Below are 20,182 nucleotides of genomic sequence, written 5' to 3'. Positions count from 1 at the left end.
TCTGGGCCAGCACCTTGGCTTCTTATATGTCACTGCTAGGGACAGTGGACGAGTTGGTGGTTGTACTGAAGAGGGCTGTGGGCGAAGAATCGGAAGTGCCCGGTGGAATTTTGGAAGTGTGAAGTCGGCGAAAAATTAGCAAGGACATCACAGGCCATGCCCAGGCAATGTTGATTTGATGTTGACAGTTACGTCGAAGAGATACATCTGTCCGTGGCAGTTGTTGTGAGTCCCCTAAGTCCAGGTGCTTGGAGGGAATAGTATCATGAGGAAAATGGAACTAAAGACTAAAGCCTGCCAGAAGATAGGAAAACAAGTAAACTGCTTTTCAGGGGCGAAGTAAAATTGTCCGCTCGTAAATGACCCAGGTGTGTGGCACGAACAAAACGCATTAATGAGACATTCCGGTGGGGGCGGTAGACCTGTGCCCCTTGCGGCTGATGTCTTGTTCCCACTGGCCAATAGAGTACTAGTTCAAGTGTTATTCGTGTGCTCGCGTGTTTGTGTGTGTTTTTGAGGCCGGCCGAGGATCCTCTCTCTCTCTCTGCGTTTTCCTTTTCCTGCCCGCCCACCCCCCACAAATGATCCGGGCACGTGCCGGTCTGTAGAATTTTGCATCCCCTTGGCGGTAAAGATGTTGCATCGGAAACGAACTTGGCATAGCCTCCCTCCACCCACACAGCCGCCGCCACGGCTGGGGAGCTTTACACCTTGAACGACATTTTCATAACTTTCTCATGCGGAGTCCAAACAGGTTGGACCTCTGGAAGCTCGGGCACAGCCTACCGGCCTGTCCTGCGAAATGTCTTTTTATGCAGGGGATTATAAGATACTCGGTGGAGCGACTACGAAAAATTGGTCAGGGATGCTATATTCTTACCGCCCGCTCGGGAGACACGAAATTCTGCAGCCCGCATCACAGCAACACAACCGCCTGACCGAGTCCCTTCTGTGTCACCGTAAGCACTGCAAGCCAGAATTGTGGCCATGGCCAGAGGCAGGTTCAGCCAAAAAGACAAAGTAGCCCCCCGAGGATCTCTGACGCTCTTCTACGTGATCAGTCTTTTCCTTCTGGCCGAGAACTACGACATACGATTAAGCGCGTTCACAGTGACTTCCCGCGAACATACAAATTCGTTACGAGCAAAGGAGTTGGTTGTGCTGTGTAAATCGGACCACGCCTCCGCCCCAATTCCTGCTGAAAATGGAGCTGTTGCTTCTCTGGTCTTGGGTGGTGGGTGTAGCACTGGCTGACCCTATGGACTTTCTACCAGAACTTCGCTCGAGACAGGTTGACGGTGCTGCTTCAGGAAATGTCTTTCTGCGGAGAGCGTCCCACTCTTGTCAGTACCTGTACTTGCATTCACTTTCATCTCACGTCACGTTGACTCTTGGGTTGGAGCAGCTGCGGTGCTCAATGGTAAGGTCTACATCGATGGTGGTGAATTCTCATACACCAGCGGCAAGGGAGTGGTGATTCAATACTGTAAGCCATCCCCAGCGTTCTGTACACGTCTTATCTCGGCCTTTGAGACTGGTACTTGCAACATGCACGTCTAAAATCTGTTGCTAGCGTCGACTTTGTTATCCATCCATCTGTCGGCAGATTTCGAACCAGACACCGTGATCTACACAGCGATAGCAAAGCCATCAGGCGTACCAGACTTGAACTATGCGGGAATATGGGTTAATAAGGTGTCAAATCTGCTGTATACCGGCTTTGCTGGCCTGCCGTCAGATTTTGGCGACGCTCCGAAGATATCGCAGGGCCTGTGGTCATTTGAGCCAAGCGAGGATGGGACGACCGGGACCTGGACGAATCTCAATGATACGACGGATGAATACTTTATGACTCAGCCTAGGCATTTTGCGGGACCAGTGACCAGTGGAAATGGGGCTGGATTCTTTCTGGGTGGTAAGTCGAGGAGCCATCCCTTGCTCAGTGGACGGACACCAGGCCTGACAGAACCTAAGGGGCTGTCGCTGGATTCTAACCATACTACCAGGCAAAATGCTAGATAATGGGACCAAAGTGCCCGTCAGTGGTCTCCTTAAGTACAATTTTGCCACCAAGGTTGCAACCAATTCCACAGTCGTGGGCATTTCTACATCCGGGTATCTACAGCTTGGCCGGATGCAATACGTGCCCAACTTTGGGCCCGCCGGCGTCATTATCGCTGCCGGAGGTCATCAGCTCCAAAATGGTCCATCAGAAAAATATCTGCTGTCTTTTACTTCGGTTCAGGTCTTTGACCCCGCGACCGATACCTGGTATGAACAGACCACCACTGGCGACATTCCCAATGGCCGCAAGGAGTACTGCATGACCGGTGCTGCGTCGTCCAACAACACGTACGAGATACTTGTATACGCGGGATGGGACGGAAACCTTGGAACCACCTCCATCGCTTGGGATCAGGCATTCGTGCTGTCGCTGCCGTCCTTCCGCTGGTTCAAGGCAGACTACCAAGCCTTGCAGCCACGCCACGGCCTCACCTGCGAGCATATCGGAGGTGGCCAGGTCCTGACGATTGGTGGTGTCGACACAACTCAGGTCGGACCAGATTCATTATACGATGGTGTGTTCAACACGAGAGATGCGCACGCCCAGGGATTGGCGGTATTCGATTTGAGTAGCTTGTCTTTCAAGACAAGATACATGAGCAATCAGACGGTGTACAACCTGGCACCAGATGTACAGAGTTATTACGACAATCAGTGGGTCCACCGAGCCTCCCGCGAACGATCAATTCTGGGCATGTAACTGACTATTTTGGTTTCTCAAGCGACCGCATGGCCGATTTTACCTACGCGGGCCTGGCCGATATATTCACCGTTGAGAACTTCACCGCCGCGGCAACTGACGACACTGGGTTGGGTGTGAGCTCGTCAGGCGCGACAGACTCCAAGAATGACTCCAATCCGTCTTCGGGCCCGTCAGATTCCAGCTCCGACTCGGAAATCAGTGCAGGTGTCATAGCCGGTAGCGTCGTGGGCGGCGTAGCAGGTGCAGCCCTCATTGGTACGGTGGCACTTCTCCTCCTTAGACGCAGGAGGTCAAAACGTGCGAAAATACCACAGAATATTGAGGATGTAGGTGTGGGTGAGCAGACATACTGTGGTCCTGACGGTCATGATGTCTTGTGCGGCGATGTGGCACATGCTGAGATGCCGGGGCAAGTGCCGCAAAAGTCGGAAGTGGTGTCAATGCCGCAGGCGGAATTGCCTGTCTCGCACAGGTATGAATTATCTTGATGAGGGTTGAGGTACCCCAGAGAAACGCCATCATCGATCGGGGCACCATCAGCTTCGATCGGCCGACCACGCGAGGATGGCCAGCACCCGGGTCATTATACGGAAGACCTCCAGGCCACGGGAGTCTTCCGCGAGCAAAATCTGACGACGAAGACCAGATGCATTACAATTCATTCTGAGGCGAAATTAGCAGGTCATGATATTGTGGCAAGCGCTAGAGTACGATAGTATGCGGCGCCTGCACATATAGATCACTTCCTCTCTAGACAGTTAGGGTGGTCACGCTTTCCAGGCACGCTGGTCGAACAGATACTGGTTTATGGCAGGTAATGGAGGGCACATCTTCAACTTAAAGAATTTCCGGTTTAAGCTACACGGATATAATTACATTCGGCTCGGCACAGGCGGATGAGAATAATGGTCGGAAACTCTCATGGACGAAGTGGTCTCACGGGCTTAGATTAGAGAGAACTTGTCATGTCTTATTACATCCTTCGGCTGTGTAGACATGAGGCGTTGTTTTCTTTTCGATGTCGCGTCGTGCGCCAAGGGAATGAGATTCAACAATGCTTCTTCGTATTGGCACCGAAACGAGCTGTAGATTTGACCTCTGTGGGATTTTATTAATTATGACCTTGGTTATTATGGTCGTTGAGTAGCCGAAGAAGGTGTGGCTTTGGGGACTATGATTTCCAAGACTAATGCTCTGTCAGAAAAGCATCCTGTCAGCCGCAGCTCGCATCCTCTTTGATAGACTGGACATCACTGTTTTGAAAGACAAAAAAGGAAGGGGGAATTCTATGGGCATCAAGACAGTAGGCCGACCACAGACGAATGTAAATTGAAAATATCGCTGTTCTATGGCCGTTTTCAAGAGCTCTGCACTCTCTATTTGAATTCCTTCACCCATAAACACGAACCAGCCTCTGAATGAATGGAGGTTTGTTGCCTCAAGAGTCAAGATAGGAAAATCTTTTCGTTCGACTGCTGTTCCTCTGTGATTGACCAAGTCAGTCGGAAGGCATAGTATGGTCTACAGCCGGTCATGTTGATGAGAACTGACCAGTGCAGACTCCTTCATCCCAGCGCAGTTGTCCGTCGAGTCCTGGACCTATATTCGAGTTCTTTTGGCTTTCTGGGCCAACATCTATATGTGTTTAATAGTACCATGTTTAATCTCAAACTAAAGTCAAATGCTACACTAGTTATTGTTTGGCAGCCCAATGCATGACAAATCCAACGTTGACCATAGGAGAGGTATCATTGGGTAAACAGGCTGCATGGGGCGGCCGCATGTTGCAGTAGTAGTTGAATCCTTCCCCAGATGCTCCTTCATAAATGCCTTCTCCCCTCAACCTGCACCTGCTCAAATGTTTGGGTATAGCAACACGCAATTTGAATTCCCATATTCTCTGCTACTCTGCAGAGCAGATGTCTTTAGTGTAATTCTTTCTCTCATTCAATTACTATCACTGTGGCACTATGTGGCTGCTTCAACACATGCAGAACCCCTGGGCAGCTCTTGCCGCAACAGCTCTTGTATACTTTTCCAGTGTTATTTTCTACCGACTGGTCCTACATCCTCTCGCAAAATTCCCCGGACCAAAATTGGCGGCCATTACACGTTACTATGAGGGGTACTACGATGTGATACTCAATGGCCAGTACACGTTTAAGATTGCTCAGATGCACCATCAATACGGGCCCATCGTCAGAATCAGCCCCTACGAGCTCCACATCAACGACTCGGCGTACTATGAGAAGCTCTACCGCCAGGATGGTCAGTGGAACAAGTATGCCTGGTCCTACGACGCCTTCGGAGCGCCAATGTGTTCGGTTTGCACAGTGGACCATGAGATGCACAAGCGCCGTCGTGCTCCCCTTAATCCTTTCTTCTCGAAGGCCAATGTCGCCGCCCAGCAGGATATGATCCAGAGGTTCGCAAACAAGCTCTGCGACCGCATCACTCAGTTCGAAGGGGCCGCAGTGAACATTTCCGCTGCTATCGGTGCTTTCACAAGGGACGTTGCCATGCAGTTTGTGCTTTTCAAGGATTATCAAAACCTAGATCATGAGAACTTCAATGCAGACATGATGAACTTTCTTCAGGCCTCAGGCGCAATATGGCGCGTCACCAAGCATGTTCGATGGATCGGACCGTTGATGAAGTCGCTTCCCATGCACTGGATCGAGAAGGTAGGCGATGCTGGAACTAAGGCCTTCTTCGGCTTCATGAAGGTAAATTGGAATGTTCCCATGAATCCCCTCATAGCGTCTCAACTGAAGTATCGCAGGATAGTCTGCAAATAACCAAAACCATCGTGGCGACACCATCGTCAAAACAAGCCGATAGTAATCCAGGCCCATCTCATCGGACCATCTTACACGGCATCATGGACTCCAACCTCCCACCAGCCGAGAAAACGGTTGAACGACTCAACGACGAGGTCAGTACCGTTACTGGAGCTGCCTTCGAGACGTCCGCGCAGACCATACGCTTGATACTGTACTACTTGTACAGCGACCATGTTATGCTGCAACGGCTGCGGACTGAGCTGGCCCAGGCGAGGAACCAGCAGGGCAGTAAGGAAGATATTCCTCTGTCCGTCCTCGAACAGTTGCCTTTCCTGACCGGGGTCGTTTGTGAAGGCCTGCGACTGAGTCCAGGGCTGGCAACTCGCCTGGCACGTGTGGCTCCGGACCGTGATTTATTCTACGACCAGTGGCGCATTCCGTCGGGGACCCCAGTGGGCATGACTGTCCTCTTGATGCACTTGAATGAGACTCTATATCCACAACCAAGGCTTTTCAACCCCGATAGGTGGTGTGGTGACAGGAAGAGATCGGACAAGACATTTTCACCATTTTCCAGGGGCACGAGGATCTGTTTGGGCATGAAGTAAGTAATCTACCCAGTCATAAAGGGACACATTTCACGTGTAGGTGCTAATCACTCATTTTATGCAGTCTCGCCTGGGCTGAGATATACATTATCATAGCAACCCTGGTCCAGCGCCTCGACCTGGAGCTGGTCGGTGCTGGACCCAAAGATGTTGAATGTGCTAGTGATCAGTTCATCATTGGCATAGCAGACCAGACTGGTATCAAAAGCATTGTCAAGAGACGCTTAGTTTGACAGATAATTGCTCACGTCTGCAAGCGTCGTATTTCAATGGCCATGGATAATCTACTTTTTACTCTGAAATTATTTAATTATAGTTCCCACTAATTTGTTCCGTTTTCCTCTCTTGAGTACCATGTCTTCTCAGTTACGCCAAAGTGGAGGACATAGAAAGGGAAGGGAAGGGAAGGGAAGACTTCATCCAGTTGCAACATCAAGTTAGCCTTCACGCGTACCTTCGCAATCTCCATGACGATCCCAATACCCAGTACAAAGAACTTTTTCAGCTAAAAGCTGGTGTGCCCCTGCCGGAGGTCATGGTCATATAGCTGCGCAGGTCAGTATGGAGCACGACCCATCAGTACCAGCGACAGCCAGCTTCTTGGCTCTGATAGCCTTCGTGAGTACGCCAGACAGAATACCCCTGACCTGGTACGATTGTGGGAACCCTCAAATTACGAGGACTTCCAAGCTCGTCAAACATGGTGTTTTCGGTTTTGGAAGCCTTAGTTCACAGTTTTACTTGGTCACGATCCCTTCAGTCATCCACATGGGATCCGCGGTGCTCGAGGATTAACTCCCGAGATTTCCTACGGTAAAGGCCGCCTTGGGCACCCATCAAGCAATCGCTCCAGGAAACTTTACTTAGTTTAGTTTGTCAAGTTTTCAATCGCAAGGACATAGCTTGAATCAGTTTACAGTCGCTGGTCAGACTCAATCTCTGAAAGACACTGACTACGGAGCTCTAGTGAGTTGGCATGCCCGTGGCATAAGCTGACGACAAGCCCAGGTTTCGAAATATCACAGTGTATTCACCGACTTGGAGAATCTATTTCCGAACAAGATCTGTCAGCGTTTTAATCAGCCATCCATGGCGTCTTGACGGCACGCAGGCACGCACGAGATTGTATGGTAGCGAGAAATCATGCAAGAGTCGATGCTGTACAACCAGGCCGCCAACCGATCGCACAACACATGTTGAAAGGCTAGCTGTGTGGGTTGACTAGCGCTTTGCATACGGCCGGTTAGAGGTACAACATTCCGCGTATTACGTATACAGTACAAATCGCAGAGAAAAATTGTCTATATCAATCTGTGGCATATTCTATGGATCAGCCACCAGCGAGACACGATTATTCCTGCCCACTACCATTCTTGAAGTGCTATAGAACAGTGTTCTTGTAGGGAGCAAATCCATCAAATCTTTCCTTATTATTTGTATATACTTGAAAGTGTGGACATTGATTTCGTAAGATACCTGGAGACCAGCATTCCCTTGCAAAGAACATCTGCAGGTTTCTGGAAGCAGAAATTGATGCGCATCAGCATCAGCTGTGTTATTGATGACCTGGCCTTCCTGGACGCGAGCAGCAGCCCTCTGCAGCCATAACCTGCTTCCCGAGGTCGTCAGCCCACGCTGTCTTACCTTCCACGGCATCTCGGTACTCAATCCCCCCGAAGAAGTTGGACAACGCAAAACTCTTATCTCCGGAAAGCGACGACAGACTTTGCTTCAGATCCCGACGAATGCAGGTTTTCTGTAAGAATGATGGCATATATGCAACGGTTTGGAAAAGCAGATACGAGATGAGACATCGGACCGATGAGAGTGGCTGGCAGGGAAAGCTTGCATTGCGTTCTTATTGAATACCAATAAGCCTGCACAATGATCACTCAGCAATAAATTAAGAGGCATCCGTTCGACCGTGATACTCCCCAGCGATAAGAGTCTATCCTAGCGACCTCTTCCGAAGGGCAAGACAGGCATCGGCCAATTAGTTCATGGAATAGTGACCCTCGGTCTGATGTGCTCCGAATTCGTCGCGACATCGGACTTCAGACATTCCATCGTCTGGCTCTTCAGCTGATTTGAGGGAGGTCCACAAAACGCAAAGCAGCCTTCCAGGAGCCATGCTGCATCATGCTAGTCTGACAGTCGAATTGATCAACTCGGAACTCTCCGTCCTTTCAAAGTTTTTCTCACGCCTCAATCACAGTTCCACGCCTCTGCAGTGTTCCTGGGATCGCCAGGAGACAAAAGCGCAATCATTCATAGACAGGGATAGGACAAGGATCAAGTAAGGTTGGAGTGAATAAATTTGAGTACCAAGCTCTCCAAGTAATGGCCGCAGGCAGGTCGAGAATTAAGTCTCATTCACATGCTTTTGAAAACATGGTTAACATCATTCATTGAGGCGTTTCGCAATATTGAAATGGTAGCAGAAGAAACCGCAGATTGATTGAGGGTCAGCTTGGACAGCGGGAACACCAACGTAGAGGATGAAATTTAGTAGAGGGGGATCGTTTGTCTGATACATACATGTCCATCTGCAGGAAAAGCTATGGGCGTGAACATACTGAGCCCCTAAGTAAAAGGAAATCCCAAATTAAAAGATCAGGAGTTACCGGCCACAGCCTGTATTCATCCAGCTCATAGACATCAAACTCCTTCGGCAAAAGCACCGCCTCCGGCTCCAATATCTACTTGCATGGCATCACCAAGCCCACACACCTCAAAAAGCTTGACGGGCGTAATTCCATCCGGAGTGCCAACAACGCCATGGTTCTTCAGTCTCAGCAAAGTCTCCCTGATAGCAGCATAAGCCGGCGCAAGCGTAGCAAAGGAAAAGATCATGATCCTGAAGCCCATCTCGCGCGCCTCCTCAACAGTGATGAGAGGGCTGTGGCCGTTCTCGACCGAGTTGAGCAGCAGCGGCCAGGGCGCGAGTTCCGCGACGGCGGCAGCAGCCTGCTCCTTGGACTTGAAGCCCTCGAGCAAGCCGACATCGGCACCCGCGGTGCGCGCTTCCTTCAAGCGCTCGATGCACTCATCGTAGCCGAGCGATTGCAGCGCGTCAGTGCGAGCGATGAGCACAAAGTCTGACTTAAGGCGGCGCTTGGCTGCCACCGCGGCACGGATTCGTGTCATGTATTCTTCGCGCGGCACAACCTTCTTACCCGAAAGGTGGCCGCAGCGCTTGGTCAGAATCTGGTCTTCCAAGTGGGCGCCGGCAACGCCGGAGCGAATGTAATGCTCGACTGTGCGAGCAACCATGATGGGGCCTGCAGAGAAGAAGGCTTGTGAGTCTGAACCGTAGGTGATTCGGATCGTGAATTTTCGGGACTTTGTACGTACCGCCATAACCAGTGTCCATGTCAGCGATCAGAGGAGGTCCAAAAGGGTCAAGATTGGCAATCATGTCTGCATTGTCTCTCATATCGGCGAGCTGAGCGATGGCAAGGTCAGGCTGGCCAAGGCGAGAAGCTGTTGTGCCAGCTCCAGTCTATAGCGTTTTCACAGGTGAGCACAAGTAGATCCAGTCAAGGTGGTGTGATGCGTGGAGTTCATGAAAAATAGAACACAAAGGTCATACCATATACATAGACTTGAAGCCAAGCTCGATAGCCGTCCTCGCAGAGAGTCCATCATAGACCCCGGGGCAGACGACAAGCTCGTCTGTATTTTCAAGGAGATGTCGAAGCTTCTTGGCTCCTGTGAACGGCTCTTCATGGGAAATCGTAGGGATTTTCTCGACTTTGAATTGCGCAGGCGCGTTGCTATTGAGTTTCAGCCAAGTTGCCGTCGAGATGGATGATGACCTGGAGGACGGAACAGCGAAAAGCGGTCCATCTGGGCTGGGGGTTTCTGACATGTCACCTGGGAGATGCTTGGTGACAAGCTTGATGTCTTCAATAGCAGCAGGAGCCATGACTGAGTAAAGAACAACGTTGAAGGGTTTCTAGATGTTGTTTGAGTTGCGAAGGATGTCAGATTGATGTGCAAGAAACAAGCGATCGTCAACCATCTTCCTCGGTGCGGACACAATGCTTTATACCTTTTGGCCACGCCCCGTCCGAAGCCACAGCTCTCTCAATGACCGTCGATAGCGGTCACATTCTGACGCCTCCTGATTTCCCCCTTCGTCTTGCTCGCATCTCAACTTTGGCTTCCGTACCTCGGACGGAGGGCAGCCAAGGAATCGGGAGTAGGCCTCCAGACTAGGCTCGCGATATCTCTGCCAAGAGCGGATGAGACAACCACAGGTCACAATGTGGTGAGGATCATCGGGTCGATATCAAACAACATTGCAAATCGTCGCCGCCATAATGATGGTGGGTGGGAAGAGGCCGCAGTCCGAGAGACCACGGCGGGCGATTGCGGCGTCGTCACCAAGAGTTCTGATGATGGAGAGGCGCCGCCAAGGGCTGTGAGGTTGCAGCAATGTCAGTGTGGACTCGGTGTGATACAAGATGCTGTTGTTGAAGTCCGATGGGTGAAGGGGACAAAATTTTGCTCACACACACATCGGGGATGACCAAAGATCGTGCCCGCCTGTGGTGGGTCACTCATGCAATGTGGTTGACCATTCCAGCCAGCCGTCGCTCCATTGAGCATCTTGGCGGATCTTGGTGTGTTTAATGCAGTCAGACGTTGCAACTGTGGTCACATATACAAGCATAAACACAAGCTTTGCATCGTGCTTGTCCTGAGCCATGAGTAACGCAGGAAAGATAGCCCAATTATGTACTGAATACTTGTGGAGTTGAGTAGTCTTTGCAGTCTATTTAGTTATTCTGCACCCGCGTATTACGGCTATTGTGTAATTTTCCGCACCAAATTCGCAACAATGAAGACCCACTGTAGAATAACACAGTGGGAGGCCAACAATCTCTATAGGAATTCCGGAGAAGTTAATGCCAACGAACAAAGTTGCTCGACGCAGGGCATCATTGCACCAGGCCTCGTGTTTCCAACACTCTAATGTGCTCATCATGTGGCTTTCGTGGACTGCTGATAGTCAAGATTAAATTCAGAACTGCACCTCAGTCGATGGCAGTTGACTCGAGAAAAGTGTACTTGTGTCACACAGAATGACACGAGATGCGCCTTGTGCGGAGCGAAGACCGTGTGAAAGATGGATACAGCATTAGAAGCGGTCTGAGTGCATATGACAAATTTTCCAGCCAAGACGTCTCATCACTACCTGAAAAGACAGCCAGCGACTCCGGTGTTTGCCTCAAAAGATTCGGGAAAGGTGTCCTCCACTGCCCTTTCGGGAGCTCATGTCTTGTCTTGAGCGGCGGCGGGCAATCTCTATCAGCATCCACACCAGAAGAGTAAAAGTAATGAGCATTCAAGGATCGCGGGGCCACTTATACGACGTTACACGTTTACACTCGTGCACGCCAATCATATAAGCGGCCGGCCTCTACAAGGTCCCGAGAGTGGCTGTCATTTGACGCCATGCGGCATTGTCTTGTAGAACTTGGCGGCTGGGGTTTCCTCCCGCTCCATTCTCCCGCAACGCCCCAAGCCTCACTCTATGAGATCCACTCAGAGTGGATACCAAGCTTCGGAACAAGAGATCGCTTCAAGAGCACCTCAAGCCACATTGTAGTTTTAATGCTGATCATGTGGCAACGTCACATTTTGTCTTCCAGCTGATGTGAGCACGAATTTCGAACGCCGTGCGCAATCAATCGTGGTGCTATCTAGCCACTCAGCAATCTCTCCAAGAGAATCTTTGAAAATTGAGTTAGGATTGGAGGGTGATACTTAGCAGCCTCCACTGAGGGCTATCCAGACGGCAGAGAGCTAGGTACCTTGGCATCGCCATTGGCATCGCCATCGTCGACGTCGAGCAGCTGTAAAGAGAAGGACCTTCGTGTCCTCGGTGATTCAGGGGTCGAACCGCTCCAATACCCATTGCTTGATGCATGGGACCGAATCCAAGGCAGCCAAAACAACTGCCAAGTCGTCGTTTGCCAAGTGCCAAGTGCGTATGTAGACGAGGCTGAAATTCCAGTCTCCAATGAGGATCTGAAGGTTACATTTTCGGCAGAATGGGCTTAATGGCACTGCCGGATGAAGTAGAATCCAAGCAATGATGGCTTGCGCATGAATCCGAGCAGGGTAAGCCGCGGCTGCATACGTATACGTACCTGATATGCAGGCCGGCCTGGAGGTAACTGAGGGAATAAAATGCCTCCACAGAGCGTGGGGGGCTTTGCTCGGGGCCGCCTCGAGCCGGCCGAGGGGTCGCTGGGGTCAGGGGCAGGCACACTCGCATATACTTGCACTCAGTTGCATTTCACTTGAAGAAATGAAGAAGAGTCCACCGCAGAGCACGGCACGGGGTTCGTAGGCTGGTCATGAGCATCACACCGAACCAGGCCGATCCGTACACGACTAGAGTGCTGACTTACATGTGCTGGCCCGGCAGAGGAGGTCGTGGCCGCCTTCGGGCCCTGATTCGGTGAATACGTCGGCGAGATTTAATGGAGGCCAAGAGGCTGTTATCACGCCAAGGTTGAGCCAAGCTCGTCACCCGTTACTGTCAACCGCGAAGTCGTCACCGCCAAGGGCGTCCTCCTGGCTACCCGTTGGCAGGCAGCGGGAGCTCCCGAATCTACTATCCCCAGGGATCATCTGTCTGCATTGGGCTAGAAGGTTCTGTCCGTCTCGATCTCATCCGGACTCCGAAGATGCGTCCCGTGGGCCAAGTCTTGACCGCTTGCTTGTTTCTTCTTTGCGCCCACGTGGGTTTGTCAGACGTGCTGCTGATGGTCAAAAGGGGAGGCCTACGACGCTCTCAGGCGGCATTCTTGATCCATCATCTTCGCATAGACAGTGGCAGTCTCTGGCGACCCATCTACAGGCCCAAGCACTCGGGCCGGATTATTCACAAGCCTGTCAGAGATGTTTCTGGTCCACGAGTCTGAAGCCGTCGCATAATCTTGAGTCACGACATGGCGGATATGGAGGAAGCCGTTCTTTGTCCTCCCCCACGAGTTTGCCTTGGCACCATGGATTTACACCATCATTTCCACTCTTGCCAGGCTCCACATCTGTTTAGCCCGACCTCATTCTGTCGACCCGCTCTCGCAAATCCTCGGCGTCTACGGCCAAGATAGCAGCGGCCTGGCGCAAGGTCCATGAAGGCCCCTTGGCGCGTCTGAGTACGTGACATGTCACCTTCACGGTGGAGATAGAGCAGTCGAGACGGCATCGAGAGGACGGAATATCTAATCCTCAGAGGCCGATCTTTGGTTAAGCGACCTGAATCGCTTTTGCCGCAGTGATAATCCAAATTGTGTCACATCTTGCCGAGGAACGCCATCAACCAGGTCCTTTTTTGCCCTTCTTGCATCTGTCTGGTCAGCAAGCCAAGTGTGTGGCTGCCGCAACTACGTGTCTAGCGTCGACGACATTATCCGCCTGGAATGTGCCAAGGACCCGAGAATCGGTCATAGGCCTACGGTCTCCGTGCTTTGCGAAATTATTGAAGTATACCCCGGAGAAACACCGATAGAAAGGACAATCTCTGATATCTCAACATCCCCAGTATCATTCTCTCCCGAGGCTCAATCCCTCGACTGTGCACGAGTACGAATTCATCATTTTCAAAAGAAAAATGCCCAACAAACAAGAGGTCAACGAGACTGGACACCTCGAGTCTCAATTCGACTCGGGTCTTGGGCCTGCCGTGAGACGGCGATGGAATGGCACTATCGACCTCAGCCTCACCAACATCCCTCTCCTGGCTTGCTGCTTCATCACCGGCCTACTGGACACAACCATGTTCCAAGGTGAGGAGTTCCTCGTACTGATTCGACACGCATGCCCAAGTTTGAGAATTATTTGATCAATTCTTTTTAACGTCATAATACTTGTAGCATATGGCACCTTCGTCTCCATGCAGACAGGCAACACAATCTTCCTTGCCCTCGGTGCCTCCGACCAAAACATCAAACCCTACGACTGGGCACGCTCACTGTGCTCGATAGGCTGCTTCGCCATCGGCGCCGTTTTCTTTAGTCGGATGCACAAGTACCTGGTGCCCCAGCCCACACAGCGCGGGGTGCTGTCCCTGGGCTTCTTCATCCAGGCCGCGTGCGTGTGCATCGCGGCGGCGCTGGCCGAGGCCGGCGCCGTCAACCAGCGCCAGGAGGAGAGCCAGCACACCGACTGGCGTGAAATGGCCCCCATTGCCCTCCTCAGCTTCCAGGCCGCCGGCCAGATCGTGGCCAGTCGCGTGCTCGGCGTCAACGAGATCCCCACCGTCGTCATCACCAGCCTGATGTGCGACCTCATGTCCGACCCAAAGCTTCTGACGAGGCCTGTGCTGACTGGCAATCGCAAGAGGAACAACAGGATTGGTGGGTTTGTGTTAACCCTGGTTGGGAGCATAATTGGGGGGTGGATGCTGAAGGCCACGAAGCAAGTGCAGCCTGTATTATGGCTTGTCTTTGCCATCAAGTTTGTCATCAGTATTGGATGGATAGTTTGGAAAGGACAAGATACAAAAGAAGACGTGGTGTGAATTCAAAACTTGCCACGTTCAGTCCAGACTATACGAATAGCGACAGTCATGGCATCACAGGTCGTCATGATCACTGGCGAGGGTGTTGAGGGAAAAGCAAACAGCGGGGGATATTTCTGGGGCTGTCCGCGGTAGGCAAAGCTTTATTACATATCATAGAGTAGTACACATACTAGACTTCATCTTCAACAGTACATGTAGCAGGTCTTACCGATCCCTTCACTACCCGGCAAAGTAGTACCCTCGCCAGACGTGAACTCGCCCGCTTTCATTTCTCTTTCTTTTGATTTGTCTATAATCCAAAGACGAAGGAGATGGTGACCGCATTGAGTCAGATGGTCGTGCAGGATTTGGCTTATCTATATGTGTGAAAGTCTTCCCGATGTCATTTCCGAATGAATTAATACTCAGAATATTAGAATGCCTCCGGGAGCCTACAAACGATCCACTATGAGCAACGTTCGCTGTTGTATTTCTTAAGTGTCCTGGCAGCTTGTAATGTTCCAGGTTGCTTTGGCACATGCAGGGGCCACGGCTTACCTTGGCTTCCTCCACGACGCCCAATTTCACCAAGAGAGCCTTGAAAGTATTGCGAACAATATCAGCTATTTTTTTTCAAGCATATCCAGATAGATTTGAAGCCGAGTAGCATTTCTAAATCTGCTTCTCCGCTCCTCTACTATGGTCTCTTTCCGGCTCTTCCTTTCACTCGGCCTGCCGCCCGTCTTCTTCCATTCACGGGGGCTCATGCTGCCCAACACGGTGGAGCTACTGTTGACGAGCTCCTTTATCCTTTTGAAATGACGGCACGGCTCGAGAAGCCATAGTGGCATTCTTGTACTTGGGCTCCCTTATCCTCCCAACCAGGAAAACAGGACGCAAGAATACCACAACGGCCTTCCAGACGGTCAAAGAAAACACCATGATCATATATGAGGGCGGTATAAGTCTTCCAGCTTCTCAAAATGCTATCAAATTCAGTATGATTCTTTTGGGCACCGTTATTTGTTGAACAAGCCTAGATTGCCAATATAATATTATTAGATTTGTAGCTATGATAACTCTACATAACCCTTTGACGCCCCGTTTCCAATGGAGAAACGCAAATGGGGTGATGGAAGAAATAAATCCAGGTCCATGGATGATTACACGGCATCGTCTCAACAATGCCAAAGTAAGTGTAGCATACGGATCACATGCCACCCCCATCCCCAACCAAAGCTCCATTGTCTTCCCATTTTCACTTGCCTAGCTATGAGAAAAGGCTCCGGAGGCTGACAGTTGATCCCCGTCAGTGGCCTGGTTTAAATAGGACAGCCAGGGGTATTCTTGAAAACCACGGTACCAGAAACATGACCTGCCAGTATTGTGGCGGTAAAGGTAAAAAACGCAGGGTGTCATTTGCCCAGTGCGGCGATGATGAATGCAGGGACGATTTCCAAGCCCATGCAGACAGAGTTCAGAGAGACATGGTTGAGATCAGGGGAGCCGGTCTTAGTAAGCTGCTTCCGAATATGAATTGAATCGTTACTGAGAGACGTCTGCCCTCCGTGGTCTGTTTCGCCGCGTGTCTCGCAGGCCTACCGCCAGGCTGGAGGCTCCGAGGCATCCTATGGACACATGCTGTCCTGCCCCATGCGCATTTTTTCAAATATTGGGCTTCAGGCCTCAATTCCTTCCAGGGCTAACTCTAGATACTGCAGTGGGCAAGGGCATCTTCGCGAAGATAGACATTGAGCAAGACACATTGCTTGGCGAATACTTAGGGGAGCTCCTTCCGCTCAATGCACCTCAAGACAACACGGATGCCTACCAATTCACTCTCGATAATATATGTATCATTAGTGAGTTTCTCGACATATACATATCCATTCTTGGTCTTGGGCCGTCCAGGTGGAAATCACTGGTGGAGCGCCATTTCAGCGAAAGGCCCACTGGGACATCTCCATAAAGACGCATTCATTCACCCCAGATAACAGACTTGGCTAACATGGATTTCCCACCAGCCGCGAGAGACTACGGGAACTGGACGCGATACATTAATCACTCGTGTGACCCAAATGTCAGGGGCGACGACGGCATGTACGGGAACCGGCGGGCGATCACGTTCCACGCGCTGAGGGACATTTCCGCAGACGAGCAGCTCACATTCGACTACGGCGACGCTTACTTCGGGAACATGGGGATCAACTGCCAGTGCGATGCCTTCCCCGGGCCACACCTCCGTGGCGGAGCGCCTGTGCTGCCTGCGCCGGCGGCCCAAGCTGCAGCAGGCACTAGTCAGGCGGCGGCGTAGACAAGTGAGGCGAAGCAGTTGGAGGATTGCTTTCTCTTCGCCTGTGCCGTCATTCAAAGAATCAAGCGAGAGTCTGAGCTGGAGCCGGCACAGGTGTACTGGCGGCTGGGAGTAATAAAGAAACGGAGGCCCTTGATTCCCACATCCGGGTAGCTCGTCATGAGCTTGCAGGTGAGCATCTGCGACGTGGCTTTGGGCTCTGGAGTCCACTTTGTTGGATACCATGCGCCTTTGTAAAATATATGGCATCATCATTGTCGAAATAATTATCTTTTGTTTTGCTCGATTATAGAATTCGAATTGCCAACACGCGTTGGGTGTACAACACCTTCCACAAAAAAAAAGATTCAAATTGAGACCTTCTGGTCCTACTAAATCATCATTGGTAGCGTGATGCCTGCGAATAAGTACCAAACTCCTCCAAATTTTGAATTATTTCGACTGGGTCTCAGACTAAACCAGTACCTTACCCCCTTGCTTGCACTTTCTCCCAGTCAGTCTTGCAGCCCTCGCGCTCTTTTCGAGCGTCTAGTCAGCACATAGGCGGGGGAACATCTTCTTGATGTTGTGAGTTTCCGGCTTACAACTTTTATTTTATTCCCTTGACTCCCACTAGTCTGGCCCCAACCAGTTCCAGCTCCATCTCAGCTAAACTGGTGGCTGAAAAATGCGTCCTCCGGGCTCCCTGTGGCTTCGCAAGTAACCCTACTTGAAATCAAGCCTTGACTGTCAAGTTTTCTCACACAAAAAGTATGTACGCCAGAAACACACGTGAAGGTGGCCGGGAGGTTAGTTCACATGGGCAGGCCCACGGCTGCGTGATACACAATGAGGACGCAAGGAAGACACGCTTCACGAAGACAATGGAGTCAGGAACAAGTCAGCAGGACTATTGGAGTGAAGTGGTCTTCCATAATTTCTATCTCTGCCGAGTACCGAAAACAAATTCAATATGAACGCCACGCCCACCAGGACCCATAAATCTTGTTGGGTGGTGAAAGGGTATGAAAAAAAAAAACCCAGAATCCCACCCTTTGGCTCATCCGCTCAAACGCCAAAGAAACGAAAACAAAACAAACGGGGTACACCAAAATGATATGCAGCTTCACTTAGACGGAAACAGATATCACCACTCACGCCACTTGTTCTCGCACTTACTCACTTCACTCATGGCCCCCCGGACATTCCAGTTCTGATCCTCTCCCTCGCAGCATCGACCACCTCGCGGCTCAACGTCACAGCACTGCCGTCCTCCTGCCTGGGCATGCTCTCGGCGGCGGCGCCTTCATCACCGCCAGGCGTGTCTCTTTCTCCCCCGCCTCCCTCATCCCGCTCCCCGGCCCGGACGACCTCCCACCGCCGCAGCGGCCCGCTCATGCCGACCCACAGGTCGGTGGGCACGTACTCGCCGACCTCTGAGCGGAAGGCCTCGCGGTCGCGCCAGTCCGACTCGACCAGCTTGTCGACCTGCTCCTTGGCCTTGCGCCACACGGCGCGGATCTTCTCCTCGACCGCGCGCCGCCGCTCCACCTCGAGGATCAGGCTGTCGTACGCGCTGGCGTAGCCCTCGTAGAAGTCCCGCAGCGTCTCCATCTCCCCCAGCCGCGCCGCGATGCCCTGCTTCTCGGCCTCCCACCGCTCCGCGAACTCGGCCTCGGCCGCGATGTAGCCCGTAAGCCGTGACCCGATGTCCTCCAGGACCTGGAAGGCCTGCGTGACGGCCGCATAACCCGACCTGACCTGGTCCGCCTGGTCCTTAAGCTGGGCGAATTCCACATCCATCTGCTGCATCTCTGCGTTCAGGTCGGCGACGACCTCATCGACCTCGGGGGCGTCCTGCATCACCACCTGCACTATTTCGGCCTTTTCCTCGGGGTCGAGGTCTGTGACGTTTGATTCCTGCTCGGCGATGACGCCTGATATTGATACCGCGTCGGCACCGCCACTGTCCTCGGCGGCCTTTCGTCGTGCGAGGGCGGTGCCGCCTTCTGTGATGCGCACTGCGGTGACGCACATGTCGAAGTGGTGTGTGAGGGAGGAGAGGTGTTCGGCCATCGTGTGGGAGTGGTCTGTCAGGGTGGCTAGGAGGTCGAATATTGGAGGAATTGGGGGATGTTGGCTGGTCGAGTCAGCAGGCGACTTGGACGAAGTGGGTGAGGCGGACGAGTTGAGGATCTTGGCGATGGCGCGGAGGTCATTGTCGAAACGGAAGAGGTCGCCGTCGAAGGAAGTCTGCGTGGCCTGTGACACAAACTAACAGTCAGTAAGGCTGCATAGAAGACAGGAATGGCGCAAACGACCAGGGTCAGTCCAATCGAGTGCATACCTGCAATTCGGCGATGCTAGCCTTGAGAGCCTCGCGCATGCCGTGGACCTGGTTTTCGTCGACGAAGTCCAACAAGTTCTTGGGCTCTTCGCCCTCGGGCCGGAAGACTGGATCGACGGTTGTTTTCCTCAGCATGTCCATGGTGGTCTCCAGCTTGCCGTTTGCGACGTCGAGGGTCTTGATGATGTGCTTGAAGTCCTTCTTGCCGGCATCGTATGTCCTTATCATGCTGCGCCGGACCCTATTGAGTAGCCTCCTCTGCTCTGTGATGCCTTTGTTGAGGAAGGCGGTCTGGGCGCGGAGGATGACAGACTCCTCGTGCAGCTGGCGGGCGTGGGTGGTCAGGTCGTTGGCGTGCAGGACGAGGGTCATTGAGGAGAGGGAGCGCTTGGCGGCGAGAAGGTACTCGACGAGGACCTCGACGGGGACAGATGCGGAGGAGGCGGCATCTTGGTTGTGTTGGTCAGGCTGGTCGTCTGGACCGGCGGCGTGCAATGAGGAGCCATGTCGGGAGTTGGCAGGCGACGAGGAGGCTGAGCTCATTGCCATTGCAGCAATGCGATCAATCTAAACTAAGCGGGTTGGATGGTTGAACATCCACTGGCTACCGACCCCTGAGAAGGATAATTAGTAATGACAACTGCTGCGTGGACTGCACTAGCCAGCAGTCTGGTCACATCTTTGTTGATGCTGGTGGTGGTTGTTGAAGGGTTGAAGAAAGGAGGGAGAGAAAGGGTGAGGCTGCATGAGAACAATGGGTAGAAGTCACCCACTGCAGCGCAGCGCAGCACAGGCACAGGCGCAGGCGGAGCTTCAGCTTCCCATGTGATGTCACGATAAGATAAGCCCTGTAGCCTCTA

At 52.0% G+C, this 20,182-nt stretch overlaps 7 protein-coding genes across 7 annotated transcripts; 4 read left to right on the top strand and 3 right to left on the bottom strand.

Moving 5' to 3' along the window:
• Positions 1-1,204: 1,204 nt before the first annotated feature.
• J7T55_007991 (uncharacterized protein) lies at positions 1,205-3,434 on the top strand (the record flags this gene model as incomplete). The annotated part of the gene is made up of 7 exons (XM_053131142.1): positions 1,205-1,343; positions 1,406-1,486; positions 1,574-1,915; positions 2,007-2,718; positions 2,787-3,027; positions 3,082-3,239; positions 3,308-3,434. 7 exons carry the CDS (start codon positions 1,205-1,207, stop codon positions 3,432-3,434), a joined length of 1,800 nt encoding a protein of 599 aa, XP_052990827.1.
• A 1,191-nt stretch (positions 3,435-4,625) lies between these two features.
• Positions 4,626-6,391, top strand: J7T55_007990 (uncharacterized protein; the record flags this gene model as incomplete). Its single annotated transcript, XM_053131141.1, has 4 exons — positions 4,626-4,697; positions 4,762-5,493; positions 5,550-6,154; positions 6,223-6,391. The coding sequence occupies 4 exons, from the start codon at positions 4,626-4,628 to the stop codon at positions 6,389-6,391; spliced, it is 1,578 nt and encodes a 525-aa protein (XP_052990826.1).
• A 2,425-nt stretch (positions 6,392-8,816) lies between these two features.
• Positions 8,817-10,086, bottom strand: J7T55_007989 (uncharacterized protein; the record flags this gene model as incomplete). The annotated part of the gene is made up of 3 exons (XM_053131137.1): positions 8,817-9,439; positions 9,513-9,624; positions 9,751-10,086. 3 exons carry the CDS (start codon positions 10,084-10,086, stop codon positions 8,817-8,819), a joined length of 1,071 nt encoding a protein of 356 aa, XP_052990825.1.
• Positions 10,087-10,421: 335 nt separating this feature from the next.
• On the bottom strand, positions 10,422-10,772 carry J7T55_007988 (uncharacterized protein; the record flags this gene model as incomplete). The annotated part of the gene is made up of 2 exons (XM_053131136.1): positions 10,422-10,582; positions 10,682-10,772. 2 exons carry the CDS (start codon positions 10,770-10,772, stop codon positions 10,422-10,424), a joined length of 252 nt encoding a protein of 83 aa, XP_052990824.1.
• Positions 10,773-12,862: 2,090 nt separating this feature from the next.
• On the top strand, positions 12,863-14,700 carry J7T55_007987 (uncharacterized protein; the record flags this gene model as incomplete). Its single annotated transcript, XM_053131135.1, has 5 exons — positions 12,863-13,069; positions 13,234-13,336; positions 13,414-13,643; positions 13,723-13,966; positions 14,054-14,700. The coding sequence occupies 5 exons, from the start codon at positions 12,863-12,865 to the stop codon at positions 14,698-14,700; spliced, it is 1,431 nt and encodes a 476-aa protein (XP_052990823.1).
• A 1,352-nt stretch (positions 14,701-16,052) lies between these two features.
• Positions 16,053-16,996, top strand: J7T55_007986 (uncharacterized protein; the record flags this gene model as incomplete). The annotated part of the gene is made up of 3 exons (XM_053131134.1): positions 16,053-16,080; positions 16,404-16,544; positions 16,707-16,996. The coding sequence occupies 3 exons, from the start codon at positions 16,053-16,055 to the stop codon at positions 16,994-16,996; spliced, it is 459 nt and encodes a 152-aa protein (XP_052990822.1).
• A 1,167-nt stretch (positions 16,997-18,163) lies between these two features.
• J7T55_007985 (uncharacterized protein) lies at positions 18,164-19,871 on the bottom strand (the record flags this gene model as incomplete). Its single annotated transcript, XM_053131133.1, has 2 exons — positions 18,164-19,237; positions 19,323-19,871. 2 exons carry the CDS (start codon positions 19,869-19,871, stop codon positions 18,164-18,166), a joined length of 1,623 nt encoding a protein of 540 aa, XP_052990821.1.
• Between the last annotated feature and the right edge of the window lie 311 nt (positions 19,872-20,182).

Source organism: Diaporthe amygdali (genome assembly GCF_026229845.1).
Source record: "Diaporthe amygdali strain CAA958 chromosome Unknown NODE_25_length_736740_cov_64_583793, whole genome shotgun sequence".
NCBI classification, from domain to species: domain Eukaryota; kingdom Fungi; phylum Ascomycota; class Sordariomycetes; order Diaporthales; family Diaporthaceae; genus Diaporthe; species Diaporthe amygdali.
The sequence above is the reverse complement of the archived record's forward strand: the minus strand, read 5'-3'. Positions and strand labels throughout refer to the sequence as shown.